General features: G+C 39.2%; 1 protein-coding gene across 1 annotated transcript in view; it reads left to right on the forward strand.

Annotated features, from left to right (window-relative positions):
* DCT (dopachrome tautomerase) overlaps positions 1-16,740 on the forward strand; it is a 42,412-nt gene extending 25,672 nt beyond the window's left edge. The window contains exons 7-8 of the mRNA XM_033177432.1: positions 10,977-11,178; positions 13,954-16,740. Of these exons, the coding sequence (XP_033033323.1) occupies positions 10,977-11,178; positions 13,954-14,132 (381 nt within the window). The 3' untranslated portion in view covers positions 14,133-16,740. The remainder of the gene's footprint in view (positions 1-10,976; positions 11,179-13,953) is intronic.
* The last annotated feature ends 1,192 nt before the right edge of the window (positions 16,741-17,932 follow it).

Below are 17,932 nucleotides of genomic sequence, written 5' to 3' on the forward strand. Positions count from 1 at the left end.
AAGTTATTTAAATGCCAAGAAAGAAACTATGTTACATAGTGGTAATTTCCTTCCAATTCCTAAAGATACTATTCTTAAGAGTATACTTGGATGTTATCCTTTTAGAAAGTGTATTTGGTGAGTTCTAAGTTCCTTCAATTCCTCAGTGACTGGGGGGATCCATAGGTTCCATGATAAATACTAAACAGCTCATGCCTGTTTTCCACCTTGTACATTGACATTCTAAATGGAATACAACATACAATAGTCTTATAACTCATCAGTGTATAAAATAGTTTCATTAATTTAGAAATATGCAGCAGGAGAAAATGAATTTCTAAACCACACATAGCTGATGGACTACCCTAAGTTAACCCTGTAAGAGCCCTTCTGAGTCTGCTCTTCTAGGCTACAACAAAGTTAGTGAAATCAAAAGCTCACAATTACAGGTATAAATAATTCTGTGTTAGAGTGAGTTTAGTTGAAATAAAAAAAAGGATAGGTGTATCAGTCTGTTTTCATGCTGCTGATAAAGACACACCCGAGGCAGAGTAATTTATAGAGAAAAAGAGGTTTAATGTGCTTACAGTTCCACGTGGCTGGGGAGGCCTCACAATCATGGTGGAAGGCGAAAGGCACATCTTACATGGTGGCAGACAAGAGAGAACTTGTGCAGGAAAATTCTCATTTGTAAAACCATCAGTTCTCATGAGACTTATTCACTATCATGAGAAGAGCATAAGAAAGACCCACCCCCATGATTCAATTACATCCCACTGGGTCCCTCCCACAACGTGTGGGAACTGTGGGAGCTACAATTCAAGACGAGATTTGGGTGGGGACACAGCCAAACCATATCAATAGGTCATTGCTTTTTTCTTCCCAAGAGTGAAGCATTTAAAGATATATCCATTTTTCTTTACTTTAAATAAGAAAAATCATAATTAGACTAATATTTTAAAAAATTAAAATAACATTGTTTTATGTGAAATTTTTATTTTAGTGGTTTTATGATTTTTATATTATTTATACTTACAGAAACGTTGGTGAAAAAAGTTTTTAAATGCCTGTAATTCCATCTCAATGTTTTTGCTTATTTCTTTTCATCTTCTCATATGTTTTATGCAGTTGCAATTATAGTCATCCCTCAATATCTTGAGGGGATTAGTTCCAGGACCCCCCACCATGGGCACCAAAATCTGTGGCTACTGAAGTCCCTTATATAAAATGGCATAATATTTGCATATAAGGTACACACATCCTTCTGTATACTCTAAATCACGTCTGGATTACTTATAATTGGATACAGAGGACCATCTGTATAAGGCACCTATTACATATGATATCCCATTATCACTTAATTTATTTAGTTTTTAAGTCGTTGCATGGTTTTCTAAATTTTTTCATCTTAAAATCTTAGTGCACACAGAAGTTTCAAAATATAAAATGTATAAAATGAAGTCCATATTATCACTACCACCTTCCAGCAAACAATACCATTTTTTTCTAATTTTCCAGATATATTTTATAAATACACAAATATGTTTATATATTTATCCACATGGTAGCATATTATAGACCCGTGTCCCTTTGCCTTCCCCCCACTTTAAAAAAAAATTATTCCAAATCATTTCAGTTCCAAAGGGCGTTCTTATTCCTTTTTGTATAACTGTATAGTATTCTGTTACATGGATTTATCCTGAAATGTATTATTTTAATTTTAAATTTAAGATTTTAAACTATTTTCTATGGATGGACATTTAGGTGATTTCTAATCTTTTACTTTACAATGCTACAACAAACGTCCTTGAACATGAAAGCTAAGTAAAGAGAATAGAATCCCTGGCTTAAAGGGTAAAAAAATGCATTTGAAATTTGATAAATGTTACAGAATTGCCTCTAGAAGTTTGGACAATATTCTCTCCTAATACCTGTGTTTCACCTATGTGTCAGAGCCACAGTTCCCCCATCATTCCCTCTCATTATGCTCTTTGTCCCTGTGTCATCACGCTTTTTGATCTTTGTCAACCTGATAGGTGAAAGGGCATTTTAGCAAGTTTTAATTTGCATTTCTCTTCTTATAAGTGAAGGCCAGGCCAGATGCAGTGGCTCACACCTGTAATCCCAGCACTTTGGGAGGCCGAGGCAGGTGGATAACCTGAGGTCAGGAGTTCAAGACCAGCCTGGCCAACATAGTGAAACCTTGTCTCTAATAAAAATACAAAAATTAGCCGGGTGTGGTGTTGGGCACCTGTAGTCCCAGCTACTTGGGAGGCAGAGGCAGGAGAATCACTTGAACCTAGGAGGTGGAGGTTGCAGTGAGCCAAGATCGCACCATTGCACTCCAGCCTGGGTGACAAGAGCAAAACTCTGTTTAAAAAAAAAAAAAAAAAAGTGGCCGGGCGCGGTGGCTCAAGCCTGTAATCCCAGCACTTTGGGAGGCCGAGGCGGGCGGATCACGAGGTTAGGAGATCGAGACCATCCTGGCTAACATGGTGAAACCCCATCTCTACTAAAAAATACAAAAAAACTAGCTGGGCGAGGTGGCCGGCACCTGTAGTCCCAGCTACTCGGGAGGCTGAGGCAGGAATATGGCGTAAACCCGGGAGGCAGAGCTTGCAGTGAGCCGAGATCTGGCCACCGCACTCCAGCCTGGGCGACAGAGCGAGACTCCGTCTCAAAAAAAAAAGTGAAGTCCAGCATCTTTTCAGACATTCAAAAAAAAAAAAACAATCAGTTTGCACCTCCTTTTCTGTGATCTGTCTGTTCATAACTTTTGTTTGTGATCATGACTTCTGGAAAAAGAAAAAAATAACCCTAAAGATCCAAAAAAGTCAGAATTAGTGAAAGTAATTTGTTCTCTGTGTGAGTAACAAAATACAACATTCTCTTTCAATATTTTATTTTCCCGGAAAACCTAATAATCTGGTTATGTAAAGTTGTATTTTGTAGGTTTTATTAGTTTATGGAAAAAGAATATGATCACTGAAAACATATTCAACCTCTAGAACAGTACCTGACACTTAGTTCTGTACATTTTTGTGAGGACAGTGTCTTATTATTGTAAATCTATTCTGTGACAGCTCCTATGTGAGATGTCATGCAAAGCTCACCTCTTAAATGAACAAATCCGTATATAGTAAACTACTCTTCTTGTTTTAAACACAGGGAAAATAAAGTTTAGAGAGGCTAAGAAATGTGTCAAGGTCACATCAATCAGTAAGTGGCTGAGCAGAGATAAGAAAAGTTTCCTATTAAAAAATCTCCCCGTGTTCAATCTTTCAACTACCATTTTGCCTTTTGTCAGTTTAGACAATTCTTAACTCAGTCTCTTCACAATCGCATTCATTATAGCTGAGGATATTAAGTCACGTTAGGTCATATTAATAGGAATTAACACGAATTGGTGAAGGGCAGATGTGAATAATTTTGCACGGCTTTTGAAATGATAGAGTCATTGCTTTTATTGTGAGGATGTATTTATGCTTTTTAAATGTCACATTTCCTTATTTAATACTAGTTTTTAAATAGTAGGTGCACAGTTACTACCTCCTAAGTAGCATAACATCTTGATGAGTTTTGTAAGAGCTGAGGTATCAGAGAGGGTGGCTGGACCCCTCTCTGGCTCCCCAGGGTGGCAGGATTTCTACGGGCTAGGCTGGGGGCTGGCTTGTTTTCTTTAATCTTACAGGTGGTAAGTGTTACCTGAATGAGTTCTCTTCAACTCTAGACTTTATAAGGATAAATGCATACTCTATTGAGAAGAACTAAACCTATGAATTACATTCAATTCATTCTTGATAAAGTATGAATATAATGACAAACCACAACTTACATACAAATCTAAGATGGTTCTAGCATTGAGTTGAGTTCCTCTCTCCTAGAGTTTTCATGATTAGGTGGCCAAGAATGGCCTGAGAGGTAGCTTTGTCTCTATCTAGAATCTCTTCTAGCATCACCTTGGTTCTGTTTCTCCAACCTGTAATGTCAGCTTATATGCATGTTGAACTGGTCACTTCTTTTAAAGTTGAGCTGGCAGAATCTTCCTGTAGTCCTCTGCATCTGTTCAGAGTTTAATTCTTGAAGAACAAGCTTTTTTTCCTAAAGGGTTTGGAATTGGCACTTCTAATTCTCTTGATTTTTTTTTTTTTTTGTATGCCTGCTGTTAGAGCTTGTATACAATGTATATTTTGTACATTTTTACACACATATAGTATACAAGGCTATTATACAAGTCTGTGTGGGGGGATGTGTTCCTGATATAACTCCTCCAAAATACCTGAGAAATACTTTCTGTTTTGCCTGCTCAGGGTGCTATAAAAGAATGGGTGGGGAGATATAGGGAGAGAAAATTTTAGCACCATCCTTGCTGCGCCCAGCCTGGAAGATGCTATTATTGCTCCAATATCTTTTTTTTTTTTTTCCTTCCACGATTGTGTCCATTCAGGCTGCCAAAACAAAAATTCCAGAGACTGAGTGGCCTAAACAACACTTATTTCTCACAGTTCTGGAGGCTGAGAAGTTGAAGATCAAGGCACTAGCAGATTCAGTGTGTGGTGAGGAACTTCTTCCTGGCTCATAACGGCCGTTTTCTTGCTTGTCCTCAAATGGTTGAAAGGGAGAAGGAGCTCCCTGGGTCTCTTTGGTAAGGGCACTAATTCCATTCATGAGAACCCCATCCTCATGGCTTAATTATTTCCCAAAGGCCCCATTTCCTATTACCGTCACCCTGGGGGTTAGGATTTCAAAATATGGATTTGTTGGGAGGGGAGGAACACATTGAGTCCATAGGAGATTGTTTCTCGTCACTGAAATATTCTCTCTGTGTAGTACCCTCCTCCTTGTGGCAGAGCTTAGTTAATTAAATAGAGGCTTGGTGTTGTTTAACTACCTCATGCCTGTTACATATGGCCTAGTTAGGGCAATGTGAAACCAACATCCCAGTTATATTTGTTTTCAAATCCTTGGTAGAACAAGACAAGAATAGATATTTCCCTAAAATAACAAACATGATGAGATATGTTTTTTAGGAGTTGCCATTAGGAACTCTCTCTTTTAAAAATTCCAAACCAACTTTTTAATGTATGCCTTCTACTTTAAGTTTTAAATTAGAGTTCCCATATGGACCTATGTGTGCTTATATCTGTCATGTGGCTTTTAAGTGATCACATTTGAATTGTCACTGAGTTCTGACTCTCAGAGAACCAGAGCAATAGCATGTCACCACAGTAGAATCCAGTCTGATGACAAAGGATGCCTTCTGGGCAGTAACACATGAACTCAAGTGGTGAAAACTACAGTGTGCTGGTCTTTAATGATGTACATACATCTTTCCCCCAGCCGGCCTCATATTTCCATGGTTCCTTTCTCCAGATGCAGAAACTTCTTATTTCATCTATGTGGTGGGAATCCGAATTTATAGTTATTTAAGCTAAGGCCCTTTGATAGTAACTTTATCCTCCAATGGTCTTGAAAAAAGAATGCACACTTTCTTGTATTTTATTTTCTGTATCCTGCAGGTACAATATTTTTTGGTTGATTACTTTCTTCTGCACGGGTTACATAAAAATCTTTACCTTGAAAGCACATGTAATCACATTTTTTTTTTCAATATGGCCTCTACTTTGAAATTTACTGGTTTTGTTTTTTTTTTTTTCATTTTCTGTACCTATCCTCATTTTGTTGGAACAAGATAGGGTAGGTTTATATGCCAAAATTTGGAACCTCATTTCTGAAGTACTCAATTTCTAATACCAAAACATAGCCATGTAGCCCTCGAGCAGATGAAAGGCACCAATGATACAAATTTATGTATTATTTATTTATGTTTTGAGTTGGAGTCTCGCTCTGTCATCCAGGCTGGAGTGCAGTGGCGCCATCTTGGCTCATTGCAGCCTCTGCCTCCTGAGTTCAAGTGATTCTCCTGCCTCAGCCTCCCGAATAGCCGGGATCACAGGTGCACACCACCATGCCCAGCTAATGTTTTGTATTTTTAGTAGAAATGGGGTTTCACCATATTGGCTAGGCTGGTCTCGAACTCCTGACCTCAGGTGATCCTCCCACCTTGGTCTCACAAAGTGCTGGGATTACAGGCATAGACCACCATGCCCGGCCCAATGATACACTTTACTTAACTTCTGCTTTTGCTTCCTACCCGCAAATGACATTTGACCTTTTACAGAGATATAAACTGAGCTCATTTTTAACTTGTATTTAACAAAGATACAATTAGTTTCTCTAGAGCAATTCAACGTATCTTATTGAGGAATAATGCCTACAATTTTAACAAAACTACTTATTCCGTAGATTGTACTACTTCTCTTTTTAGGTTGCAGATATGTTATTGCTTGCAGCATTTTGTTCATTGGATTCTTTGCATTTTCTCAGTGCATACCAGTCTTTTCAAAAAAAATTACATTCTATAATTTGGGTGCTCTGTATATTGTTCTTACTAGAGCTTTGTTTTTGTTGTTGTTATTGTTGTTGTTGAGACAGTATCTCGCTCTATCACTCAGGCTGGAGTGCGGTAGTACAATCACAGCTCACTGCAGCCTTGACTTCCAGGGCTCAAGTGATCCTCCCATGTCAGCCTCAAGTAGCCAGGACCACAGGCACATACTACCATGCCTAGCTAATTTTTAAATTTTTGTAGAAATAGGGTCACACTCTGTTGCCGGGGCTGATCTCAAACTCCTGGCCTCTCATGTGATCCTCTTGCCTCAGCTTCCCAAAGTGCTGGGATTACAAGCATGAGCCACTGTGTGCAGCCTTACTAGAACATTTGTTGTACATTTTATAGCCCTCCTGAAAGCTACAATTTCAATTACTCCTTATTATTTCTCCCCCCCTTTTTTTTTATCTCTCCAGATTATTAATTGCCTTAGAATCTTGTCTTCTCCTTTATTATTTACATTTTTCCCTTGGTGAATTCTGATGCTTTCTATAAGTTATTTGCTTCTTACAGCACTGAATCTGCATCATCTGCATCTTCCTTATGTCCTGATAGTCTCTTGTCTCTTTCTATCATCACGATTTGATCCCTGACTTGAACTCAGGCGCTATCTAAAAGTTCATGATTGGCTTAGGACTCATAGGTCAAACTATACTCTTTCTGCATTGTTAAGATTTGAGAATACACCTTCAAAATCGATTTTTCTTATTCTAGGTGGTCCTGAAGGTTGTACTACAGTGTGGTGGTGTCAAGCAGGCCACGGGCCCATACTGGTCTGTGGCCTCTTAGGAACTGGGCTGCACAGCAGGTGAATGGTAGGCAATCGAGCATTATCGCTTGAGCTCCGCCTCCTGTCAGATCAGCAGCATTCGATTCTCATAAGAATGCAAACCCTATCATGAACTGCACCTGAGAGGGCTCTAGGTTGCACACTCCTTATGAGAATCTAACTAATGCCTGATGATCCAAGGTGGAACAGTTTCATCCTAAAACCCTCTCCCTTCCCATCCACCACCCCCTGGTCCGTGAAAATTGTCTTCCTTGAAAACCAGTCCCTGGTGCCAAAAAGGCTGGGGACTGCTGGTGTAGAGGAAGTAGAGTATGTGGATTAAGAACTCTCACTTTAGAACCAGACTTCCTGCGTTCAAATTCTTATTCTACCATATATTAGCTGTATGCCCTTAGGCAAGTCACTTAACACTTTTGTGCCTTTTATTCCCCATCTATAAAACAGAATAATACTGTTAGGGGTTGAATTGTCACCTGCAAAATTCATATGTCAAATTCCTAATAGCTAATAACTCAGAATGTCACGTTGTTTGGAAATAGGATAGTTGCAGGTATAGTTTATTAACATAAAATGTCACACTGGAGTAGGGTAAGTCCCTAATCTAGAGTGAGTGGTGTCCCAATAAAAAGGGAAAATTTGGACGTAGGCACCTGCACACAGGGAGAACACTACATGAGGATGAAGATGGAGATCTACAAGGCAAGGAATGCCAAAGATTGTCAGCAAGGTCCGAGAAGGTAGGAGTGAGATCTGGAACAGCTGTTCCCTCACCGTGCTTAGAAGGAAGCAGCCCCACTGACATCTTGGTGTTGGACTTCCAGCTGCCTAGAAGTGAGACACTGTCTCTAACTGTAAGACAAATGCCTGGTGTCTAAGCCACCCAGTCTGTAGTACTTTGTTACAGCAGCCTGAGCAAACAAATAATATTCACCAAGTCAGGCTGTTTTGAGGTTTCAATATGTCATTATGGGTAATTGAGCAAACACTAATAAATATTCACTAATTTACTTATCAAAAAGCACTAGGCATGTGCCACATGCATTCCTAAATGCCCAGTTCCTCATTGGCTATATGTACATAGTGTATGTGATTTCAGAGGTGTTTGCAGGCGCCACCCACCTGCAAAATGCAAATTCCTTCGTTCTTCTTCCATAAGTCCTTGGTCCAAGTTAAAATAATAATAGTACTGATGGTATACTCATAGTGATAACAACCATTGAATAACAATTTCCTACAAGAAAGGTGCTGTGTGCTAGGTGCCTAATAATATAAGATAATACCTCCCTACCTTCCCAATGCCATGTTATTGGTGTCCACTGTTGAGGTTTACAGACCTCTGTGATCCTGGATCATCAGCTCCACAGGCTGTGTTTTATTCATCTCAAGCCACATCACTACCCCCCTTTCACCACCTCTGCCTTCTCATTCTCTGTCTGGATCTCTTAGCTCCCCTCCTACCCAGGAGGCAGCAGTGTGGAGAAGTCTCAGACCTGTCATTCCATCTGTTCTCCTTCGTGGAACCCAGGAGAATGGGGCGGCGTCTCTAGCCTCCCAATGCTGAGGAAGAATAGGGCTCTTCCCATTTCACCCCTCCCTTTCTCCCCTGCCTCCAGGAATGGGCCACTTCTGCATGGGGCAGCAGGTCCCAATTCAGCTCACACTGAGAATGTAAGAACTACAAACAAAATTTCTATTGAATTTTGTGTCTTAAGAAAAAAAGAGAGAGAGAGAGAAAGAGAGAGAAGGGGACCAAGGAACTCCCTTCCCTACACATGCTGGTAACCATGGGCCTGTGAGGCTCTGCTCAGGCTTTTTTCCTTTGTTGTCCTTATCCATTTCTGCATAACAGATTACCCAAATACTCAATGACTTGAAGGTGACCATTTCATTTCTTACCATTCCTGTGGGTCAGGAATTTTGGAAGGGCTTGACTAGGCAGTTCTAGCGTAGCATCTTTCAGTGCAGTTGCAGTCAGATGGTGATAGGTGTTGGAGTAGCTGTGGACTGGCCCGCCATCTGTTTTTCTTCCTGAAATCTTGAGCCTCCCCATCATGGCCACTCTATGTGAGTTGGTTTGGGCTTCCTTACGGCATGGCTGCCTCAGGACAGCTGGACTGTTTATTTGATGGTTCAGGGCTCAGGCACAAGATAGGACCTGCAATACACTTTATGATTTAACCTTGAAAGTCACAAAATGTCACTTCTGCTGCATTTTATTGGTTATAAAAGAGTCAGAAACTCACCAAGTTTCAAGGAAAGGCCAGTTGAAGCCAACCTTCAATGAAGGAGTGGCAAGATTCTAGAAAAGCATGTTAGTCAAGAAACATTGTGTGGCCTTCTTTGGAAAATATATTTTTGTATATCCCTAGACACTTTTATTTGCACAAACTGTTTATGTAAATAAAGCTGCATGACACTGTCATCAGCCAACACATACTTAGTAAACATTGACTCCGTCCAGGTTGTATGCTAAGCCTGAGATTTCAAAGGTGAAAAGTCCTTATCTTAGAGCTTAAGGAGTTAGGATCTTGTTAGGAGACATAGATACATAAATAACAAGTTATAGTATCATTTGATCAGTGCTATAAATGAGGTACAGGGTACAGTGGTGAATGGAGGAATGAATACATTGAATAAGTATTTCCTGAAATAAGTACCTCCCTTTCTTCACGTGAGATACCCTGGGGTGACAAGCTCTGGGGATCCGGGGGCGGGGAATGAAAAAAAGACACTGCCCCTGAGCTCCTTGAACTTACCATCCAGGAAGGAGTGAGGAACTCTAACGACCACGATGGGACCGAACTCTCAAATTTGTATCATGTTACAAAATCAGGGCTATCAATGTGGAAATTTTGCTCTTAATATTTCAAAACATATAGTAATTGCTATATTTTAAAAGGACTTTCATGGCTTCCTTGAGAAAATGTAAATGAGCACTTTGTACATTACATTTCTAGACTTCCTTTTGCTGGCATAACAGCAAGAATTCAAGTGAGAGGTTATGAAATGAGTAGACAGAAGAGTATTCCTGGTGAGAAAAATTTACTGTTCCTTTATATTTTAATATTGATACTGATTAAGTATCACTTATCTGAAATGTTTGGGACCAGAAGTGTTTGGGATTTTGAATTTTTTCAGAGTTTGGAATACTTGCATTATACCAGTTGAGCATCCCAAATTCAAAAAATCCAAAAATGCTCCAATGAGCATTTCCTTCAAGTGTCATGTTGGCACTCAAAAAGTTTCAGGTTTGGGGGGATTTTAGATTTTAAATTTTCAAATTTCAGACACTCAACCTGTAAACGCAACTTTTTCTTTCTCTCCTATTAAACCAAATCATCTCAATACTAGAACATGTATCTTACCATACTTGCCTTTTTCTGAATTCCACAGTTAACACGTATATGTTCAAGGCCTCCAACGTTCAATCTGCAACCAATGTTAAATCCAACATGAACTTTCATTTGCACCTTTGACAAAGCGGTTTATCATCCTGCTTGGAGAGAGAGGTTCATACATCGTTGAAAACTTCACTGTTTTTCTTCCTGAAATCTTGAACCTCACCATCACGGTCACTCTGTATGAGTTGATTTGGGCTTCCTCACGGTGCTATACAGAAGGCAGTATTCCACACATGGGTATACAGAAGATCCCATGTCAAGAAGAAGTTATTCCACTTTAGAGAAAGCTCCAGTCAGGTTGTTGTGATCGGAACAGACTGATTCATGTTAAATGCTGTGTTCAACTGTCTTGCAGGTTCTTCATTCCTTTACTGACGCCATCTTTGATGAGTGGATGAAAAGATTTAATCCTCCTGCAGATGCCTGGCCTCAGGAGCTGGCCCCTATTGGTCACAATCGGATGTACAACATGGTTCCTTTCTTCCCTCCAGTGACGAATGAAGAACTCTTTTTAACCGCAGACCAACTTGGCTACAGCTATGCCATTGATCTGCCAGGTAACTAACACAACTTCTAAATGGGTGATTCATTCATCTTCTAAAGGAGCTAGCTTGCTTGCTTTCTTTTTAATGTAAACCAAGACCTTTAACTGAAGCTTTCAGGTCTAGTTAGGTTTATTGACCATCTTTCTAGCATATGTGTATTTAGCAAAATGAGCCTTTAAACTATCAATTAAACATCAGAAAGGGACTAATGAGCTGACTCTTGTTTTAGAAAACTGAAAGTTTTCAATAGATCTTATTAAAGGAACTATCTACTTCTACACCTGACTTGACAATTCTCTCTGAATTAGTTGGATTAATAAAAAGCCTCTCTATGATTGTTTCAAATTTCTAACCAATGAAGTAAACAGGCCTGTGTCAAGGAATAATCTCTAAATCCAGCTGGTCCCTGTACAGTGTATCTACCCAAAGTCTCAGCCTAGAAAACAATCAAGATGATTTCAGAGGTCAATCTCTCCCTCTTTGACCTGAGTCTTTCAAGCCTGGTTGTAGTGGGATGCTCGAGCAGAGGATTACCTCAAATCAAGTTCAAATTTATGAAAGAGCCTAGGTACAGAGGGCCTTAGATGCCAGGCAGAAACTCCAGTAAGATACCACCTCATACGCATTGGGATGACTGCTATCAAAAAAATAGAAAATAGTAAGTGTTGCCGAGGCTGTAGAGAAATTGGAATCCTTGTGCATTGCTGGTGGGAATGTAAAATGGTGCAGCCACTATGGAAAACAGTATGGGGATTGCTCAGAAAGATGGAACAAAGAATTACCCTATGACGTAGCAATTACACTTCCAGGTATACCTAAAAGAACGGAAAGCAAGGTCTAGCAGAGATACTTGCACACCCATGTTCATAGCAGCATCATTTACAATAGCCAAAAAGTAGAAGCAGCCCAAGTGTCCATCAGTAGATGAATGAATGGACAAAAGGTGGCATACACATACAATGGAGTATTATTTAGCCTCAAAAAGGAAGGAGATTCTGATACATGCCACAGCATGGCTGAACCTTGAGGGCGTTAAGCTAAGTTTAATAAGCCAGACATAAAAACAAATACTGCATGACTCCACTTATATGAGACTATGAGATAGTCAAATTCACAGAGACACCTGGTTACCAGGGGTTGGGAGGGGAGAATAGGGAGTTACTGTTTGGTGGGCACAATGTATCAGTTTTACAAGATGAAAAGGTTCTGAGAATGGATGGTGCTGATGGTCGCACAACAATGTGAATGTACGTAATGCCACTGCACTGCATATCTCTGCTAGACCTTGCTTTCAGTTCTTTCAGCTATACCCGGAAGTGTAATTGCTGGGTCATAGGGTAATTCTTTGTTCCATTTTTTTGAGGAATCCCCATACAGTTTTCCATAGCGGCTGCACCGTTTTACATTCCCACCAGCAATGCACAAGGATTCCAATTTCTCTACAGCCTCAGCAACACTTACTGTTTTCAAAGTGGTCAAGTTTATGTTACGTGTATGTTACCACAATTTCTAAAACATACTTTTTAAAAAAACTAGCCAGATGATTTGGACAAAAGCAAAAGGCAACCATTTTTGGGTCTTGAACAAAGAAATGGCAGAATCAAAATATCTGTGTTTTAAGAAGATGAAGTCGGCAATAGGTGCTGCCGGATTGAAGCGGGAGGAGACAGATCAAAACCCTCTTGGAGGAATCCCCTCAGGACAGGGCAGGACCTCCCGGGGGACTGCAGAAAAAGGACTAGAAAGAGAATCTTATATTTAGGTGAGTGTAAGCTATAGAAAAATTCAGAAGAGCTGAAATTAAGAACAGTTGGCCAAAGAGAATATACTTTTTAAAATAAATGACAAATAGGCATACGTATATTAAAAATGAAATTTGGCCAGGCACAGTGGCTCACACCTGTAATCCCAGCACTTTGGGAGGCTGAGGCAGGTGGATCACCTGCAGTCAGGAGTTTGAGGCCAGCCTGGCCAGTGTGGTGAAACCCTGTCTCTACTAAAAATACAAAAATTAGCTGAGCATGGTGGCGGGTACCTGTAATCCCAGCGACTCGGGAGGTTGAGGCAGGAGAATCGCTTGAACCCGGGAGGCAGAGGTTGCAGTGAGCCGAGATCACGTCACTGCACTCCAGCCTGAGTGACAGAGAGAGACTCCATCTTAAAACAAAACAAAACAAACAAAAAACCCCCAAAATGAAATTCACCAATTTTGTGGAAGAGTGCTTATAAAATATATTTGAGTAGAAGATTGGATTTATCATGTGGGAGATTGACATTTTATTCACAACTATTCAAATGGGTATAAGTATCATCTGCTTGTTTATTGAATGTCTCCTAGTATAATAGCCAGTCTGATCCCTCTCATAGGCTTATCATTCTATAAAAAAGGTAGAGACAACAGCAGAATTTCTCTACCCGAGGGTTGTATATTTTGCAGCTCCCCAGATGCCATTTTAGCATGCACTTTTACAAATGAGTTTCTAACTCACAAAAGTAGTTACGTTCCTCCTTAGAGGGTTTCTTCTGCATAAGCATTTATTGTAACAAATTTTTAAAATGCAATAAGCTGTATTTAAGTAATGGGATGCCATTTCCGACTTCCCCAAGAAAAACAATTGTGGATATGATAAATGGTGAGAAAGGAGAAGATAAATTTTAGTCTAGCAAGAGTAGTTTTGCTTTATCAACAAAAAAGCATGTGAAAGCCAAGTGCGCTTGCTCTTTTTCTCTTCTGAAAGTGTTCAGCTGATGAAAATGCTGACTGTAGACCCTTCTCTTCTGCTTTAGTTTCAGTTGAAGAAACTCCAAGTTGGCCCACAACCCTCTCAGTGGTCATGGGAACACTGGTGGCTTTGGTTGGTCTTTTTGTGCTGCTGGCTTTTCTTCAATATAGAAGACTTCGAAAAGGATATACACCCCTAATGGAGACACATTTAAGCAGCAAGAGATACATGGAAGAAGCCTAGGGTGCTCATGACTTACTTAAGAGAAGAGGCTGGCCAACCCATAGTTCTGACCCTAACAATAAAGGAACTAATCCTCACTGTTCCTTCTTGAGTTGAAGATCTTTGACATAGGTTCTTCTATAGTGATGATGATCTCATTCAGAAGATGCTTAGCTGTAGTTTCCAGTTTGCTTGCTTGTTTAACAAACCCAAACTAAAGTGCTTGAGGCTACCTCTATCTTCAATTAAAGGTAGACCTGACAGTTTGTGATATCTGATAATAATCCCCCATATTGATTAAGCCTCCTCCTTTTCTGAAAGCATTTAAAAAAAACAAAAAGTCCCAAAACACTGATCCAGGGGAGTCATTTAAATTTGCAGATCAGTGCAATTTGAGACCTGGCCAAGACCATGCATCAATCTTTCTTAGCCCCAGTGTCTTTATTGGTAATGGCATGGAGGTGAGAGGTGGTAGGTGCTAGATGAATCTCCAAGATCCCTTTTAGCTATAAACATCTCTGCTTCTAGGCACCCTCCTGATTATCTTCCTTGGGCTTCGTTTTCTTCTTTCCTCTATCTTTTTCCTCTCCAGCTTAGAAGATGAGAATAAGTCTTGTTTTCTTTACAGGACAGAAAATGACTAAATGAAGGTTCAATTCCGCTCTATTGTGTAAATTAGATGTTACAGATTTTACTTAAAATCTGCAGTTTTAAACAGTAGACCTATATTACAGGATTCAATAGCTAGATACACATTGATTCTATAGTGATAAATAGAGAAGATAATACAATTATAGAGCTTCCTGGTTTGTTGATATACTACTGTAAACCTATAACAAATACAGAATTACTCTTTCCAAGAAAGGCTGACTGAAGGCTGGCGAAGCTATAAACCTGAACATGAGACAATTTGACCTGAGTCCTGTTAGTCTGAGGTCTCTTTGGCTGATCCTGAACCAATTTCTTTACTAGGTAGCCTCAGATGAAAAATTATTCCCACATAATGCATTTGGCTTATTTTTAAGCATTGATATTAGATTCATTGATGTTGCAGTATACTCACAGTTACTTACGACTGCTGACCAATTAAGCCTTATTTGAAAGCAAACCATCTGTACAAAACATGGCAATTCAGAATTAAGTGGTTATATTCTGCCATGCAATCATCAGATCATGAGAAATAAGAATGAGGCAATCTTTACGACGATGTTCAGACTTATCATGATGGACCCCACTTCAGAGAAGTTAATGGCTCTTGAGATTTCCACAGAAATTTCGTCTGCTCATATCTGGTTTCTGTGCATCAGGAGTGAGACTGAAGTTCTAGGGTGTGGTTTGTCTGTCGGGGATCCCTCTCTACTGGAACGAATGTCTGTAAAGAATGGGTGTTAAGAGGTCCCTGGAGCTGCCTTCTACGTAAAGGGGGACTAGAGAGTGCAAGACTCACCAAGAACCAGTTTTCCCACTGCAATAGGACTGCTAAAGCCAGAGAAGTGGACAAAGCCCAGCTGGAACTGAATTTGAGTTTGAATCTCATAAAGTTACAGGTGCATCTGAGAGCAGGCTCAGTGGTGAAGATCAAGATAGCCCGGAGTCCTTCATGGGGGTAAAGCCCTGCTTGGGCTTTTAGCTTCAACCACAATCACTCTCAATTCCTGCTGTTACCAAATTCATGGAAAGTACAGCACTGTATCTTTCACAAGCTCCACTCTGGAATGTTTATGCTCTGAACTTAGGATAGTTGGGGAACACATTTTTAAATCTTGGTTTTAAACAAAAAGAGAAATTTGTTAAAATGAAGATATAATTGTGCATGGTATATATATTTCAGAAAAGTTATGTATGAATCAATTATATATTAAAAGCACCAGGAAAAACTGCTTTTTATAGGTGAACTATTATGAATAATTTCATAAAGCAAATAACCACCTCTAGCTTATCTGTCAGGTATATCAGAATTCTCATAAATCATATTCTCATAAGATTTGGTTAAAGCAAGATCTATCTTAGGTAGAAAAAAATAGTAATCAGTTATACTTAGCTACTTTTATCTATAGTGTGGGCAACTTTTTATAACTAGTATGTTTTATAATGTCTTCCTGAGAGAATTTCCTGATTTTGTAGTTCATATAAGAGAAAAACAATTTTCTAACATTTTCTGACCTTACAATAAATCAATTATGAGCACGTTTTAACAAATATTAAGGTAGGATAAACCAACAGAATAAAATGTTGGTATTTACTTACATTGAATATCATGCAAATAAACTCAGAAAATGTTACCAAATACTGTGGGCTATATTTCTCAATGATAGGGGAAAGAATTCAACCTTGAAGAAAATGACCAGATCACTTTATGCTTATATCTTCAGTATTAGAAAAACTGCATATATGATTTTAATAGAAATGCTTTTTATAAAGCTAACATTCAGAAATGGGGTAAAATGTAATAACATGTTACCTTTGTGCATTAAATTCCTTTCTAATTCTAAAATTGACCTTTGTATCTTGCTTACGATTTAACATTGTTAATTATAATACTTTTAGTGACTCGTTTTAATCTCACATTATTAAGAAGTAGAAAACTTACTAAAAAGGAAACGAAAAATAAATGTTGTTTTACAGATTATTGTTTATCTTTTGAGGATTATTGTTTTTTAATTTGTGTGCATCAATTCCCATCTTTTGGGCACACAACATGTATATTGAAGTATATATACATGTAAAATGCGTAATAACCTCAGTCTGAAAATAATCTCTTAAACTGATATGCTATTTTCTGGTGAGTTTCCAAACAATTGCTATTTTCTGAATCTGTATTGAACAGGTAGGAAAAGGAGAGCCAGCCTTTCCCCAGGTGAAGTTACTTTTGATATCCCCACAGTCTAGTGACTAATCCTGGGGTGGAAGCAGGCGGCTACTTCAAGTGACCGACCAGGGAAGAGAGGTCCTGCAGCAGCTAACTTGGTGATCCCCCAGGTAAGCCTTCAAGATGGGTCAATTTGTTGGAGACCCCCAGAAGAAGAAAGTGAGAACCAATGTGGCAATGGTTATGTGAGGTTTGCTTCCACATCTAGACCTGAAGTTAAAGGTCAGGTTGTACACCCCTCTGTACAGCTACACAGTCATTATATCAAAGCACCTTGCCTTAAGTACTCAGAGAAAGTTGGTGGTTGATATATGTGCGTAAATGAACCAATTCACCCCTAGTGGGAGGTAATTACTTTCTGTAATGCAATGGCAAAATCTGAGGTTGAAGCTCTTCCTATTTCTATAGTGCCTTACTTATCCTGAGTACTTTATAAATATTCTTTGAATGAATAAATGAGTGAATAAACTAATCTCAAAGTAGAATGTTTCATTCAGAGCTTCTGACATCTGTTTTAAGATGTACTGGATAAAACATAAGGTCCCTGCCTTGAAGTTACCATACAACCTATCCTTCGGATTTTGAATTGCACATATGCTAGGTGGAATGACACTCTTTGCAACCTAACACAAGGAGACGCTCTTCAGGTGGATTTTCTTTCTAGATGCATCTTCTTCCTACTCTGGGTAGGCCTTAATTCTACCACTTTTAGGGACTAGGATAGAAAGCTAAGATTTCCACGTACCTCTCCTCTAAGTCCTCACACATGCCATTTTAGGATCCTCCACTGTCTGATATCCTAAAAGCTTTGTTTCAGTAAAAGGAGTTCGTGGGCAAATTATTTAGTCAGGCAAACCAATGTCTGTCTCACATTGATGGACTCAAGCAGCAATTGCTTTAGAAACTCTCCAAAGATGACAATACTTTGACTTAAGCCGTAACAGCAGTTCAA

This window comes from Trachypithecus francoisi, unplaced genomic scaffold (genome assembly GCF_009764315.1).
Source record: "Trachypithecus francoisi isolate TF-2019V2 unplaced genomic scaffold, Tfra_2.0 Lachesis_group18, whole genome shotgun sequence".
NCBI lineage: Eukaryota > Metazoa > Chordata > Mammalia > Primates > Cercopithecidae > Trachypithecus > Trachypithecus francoisi.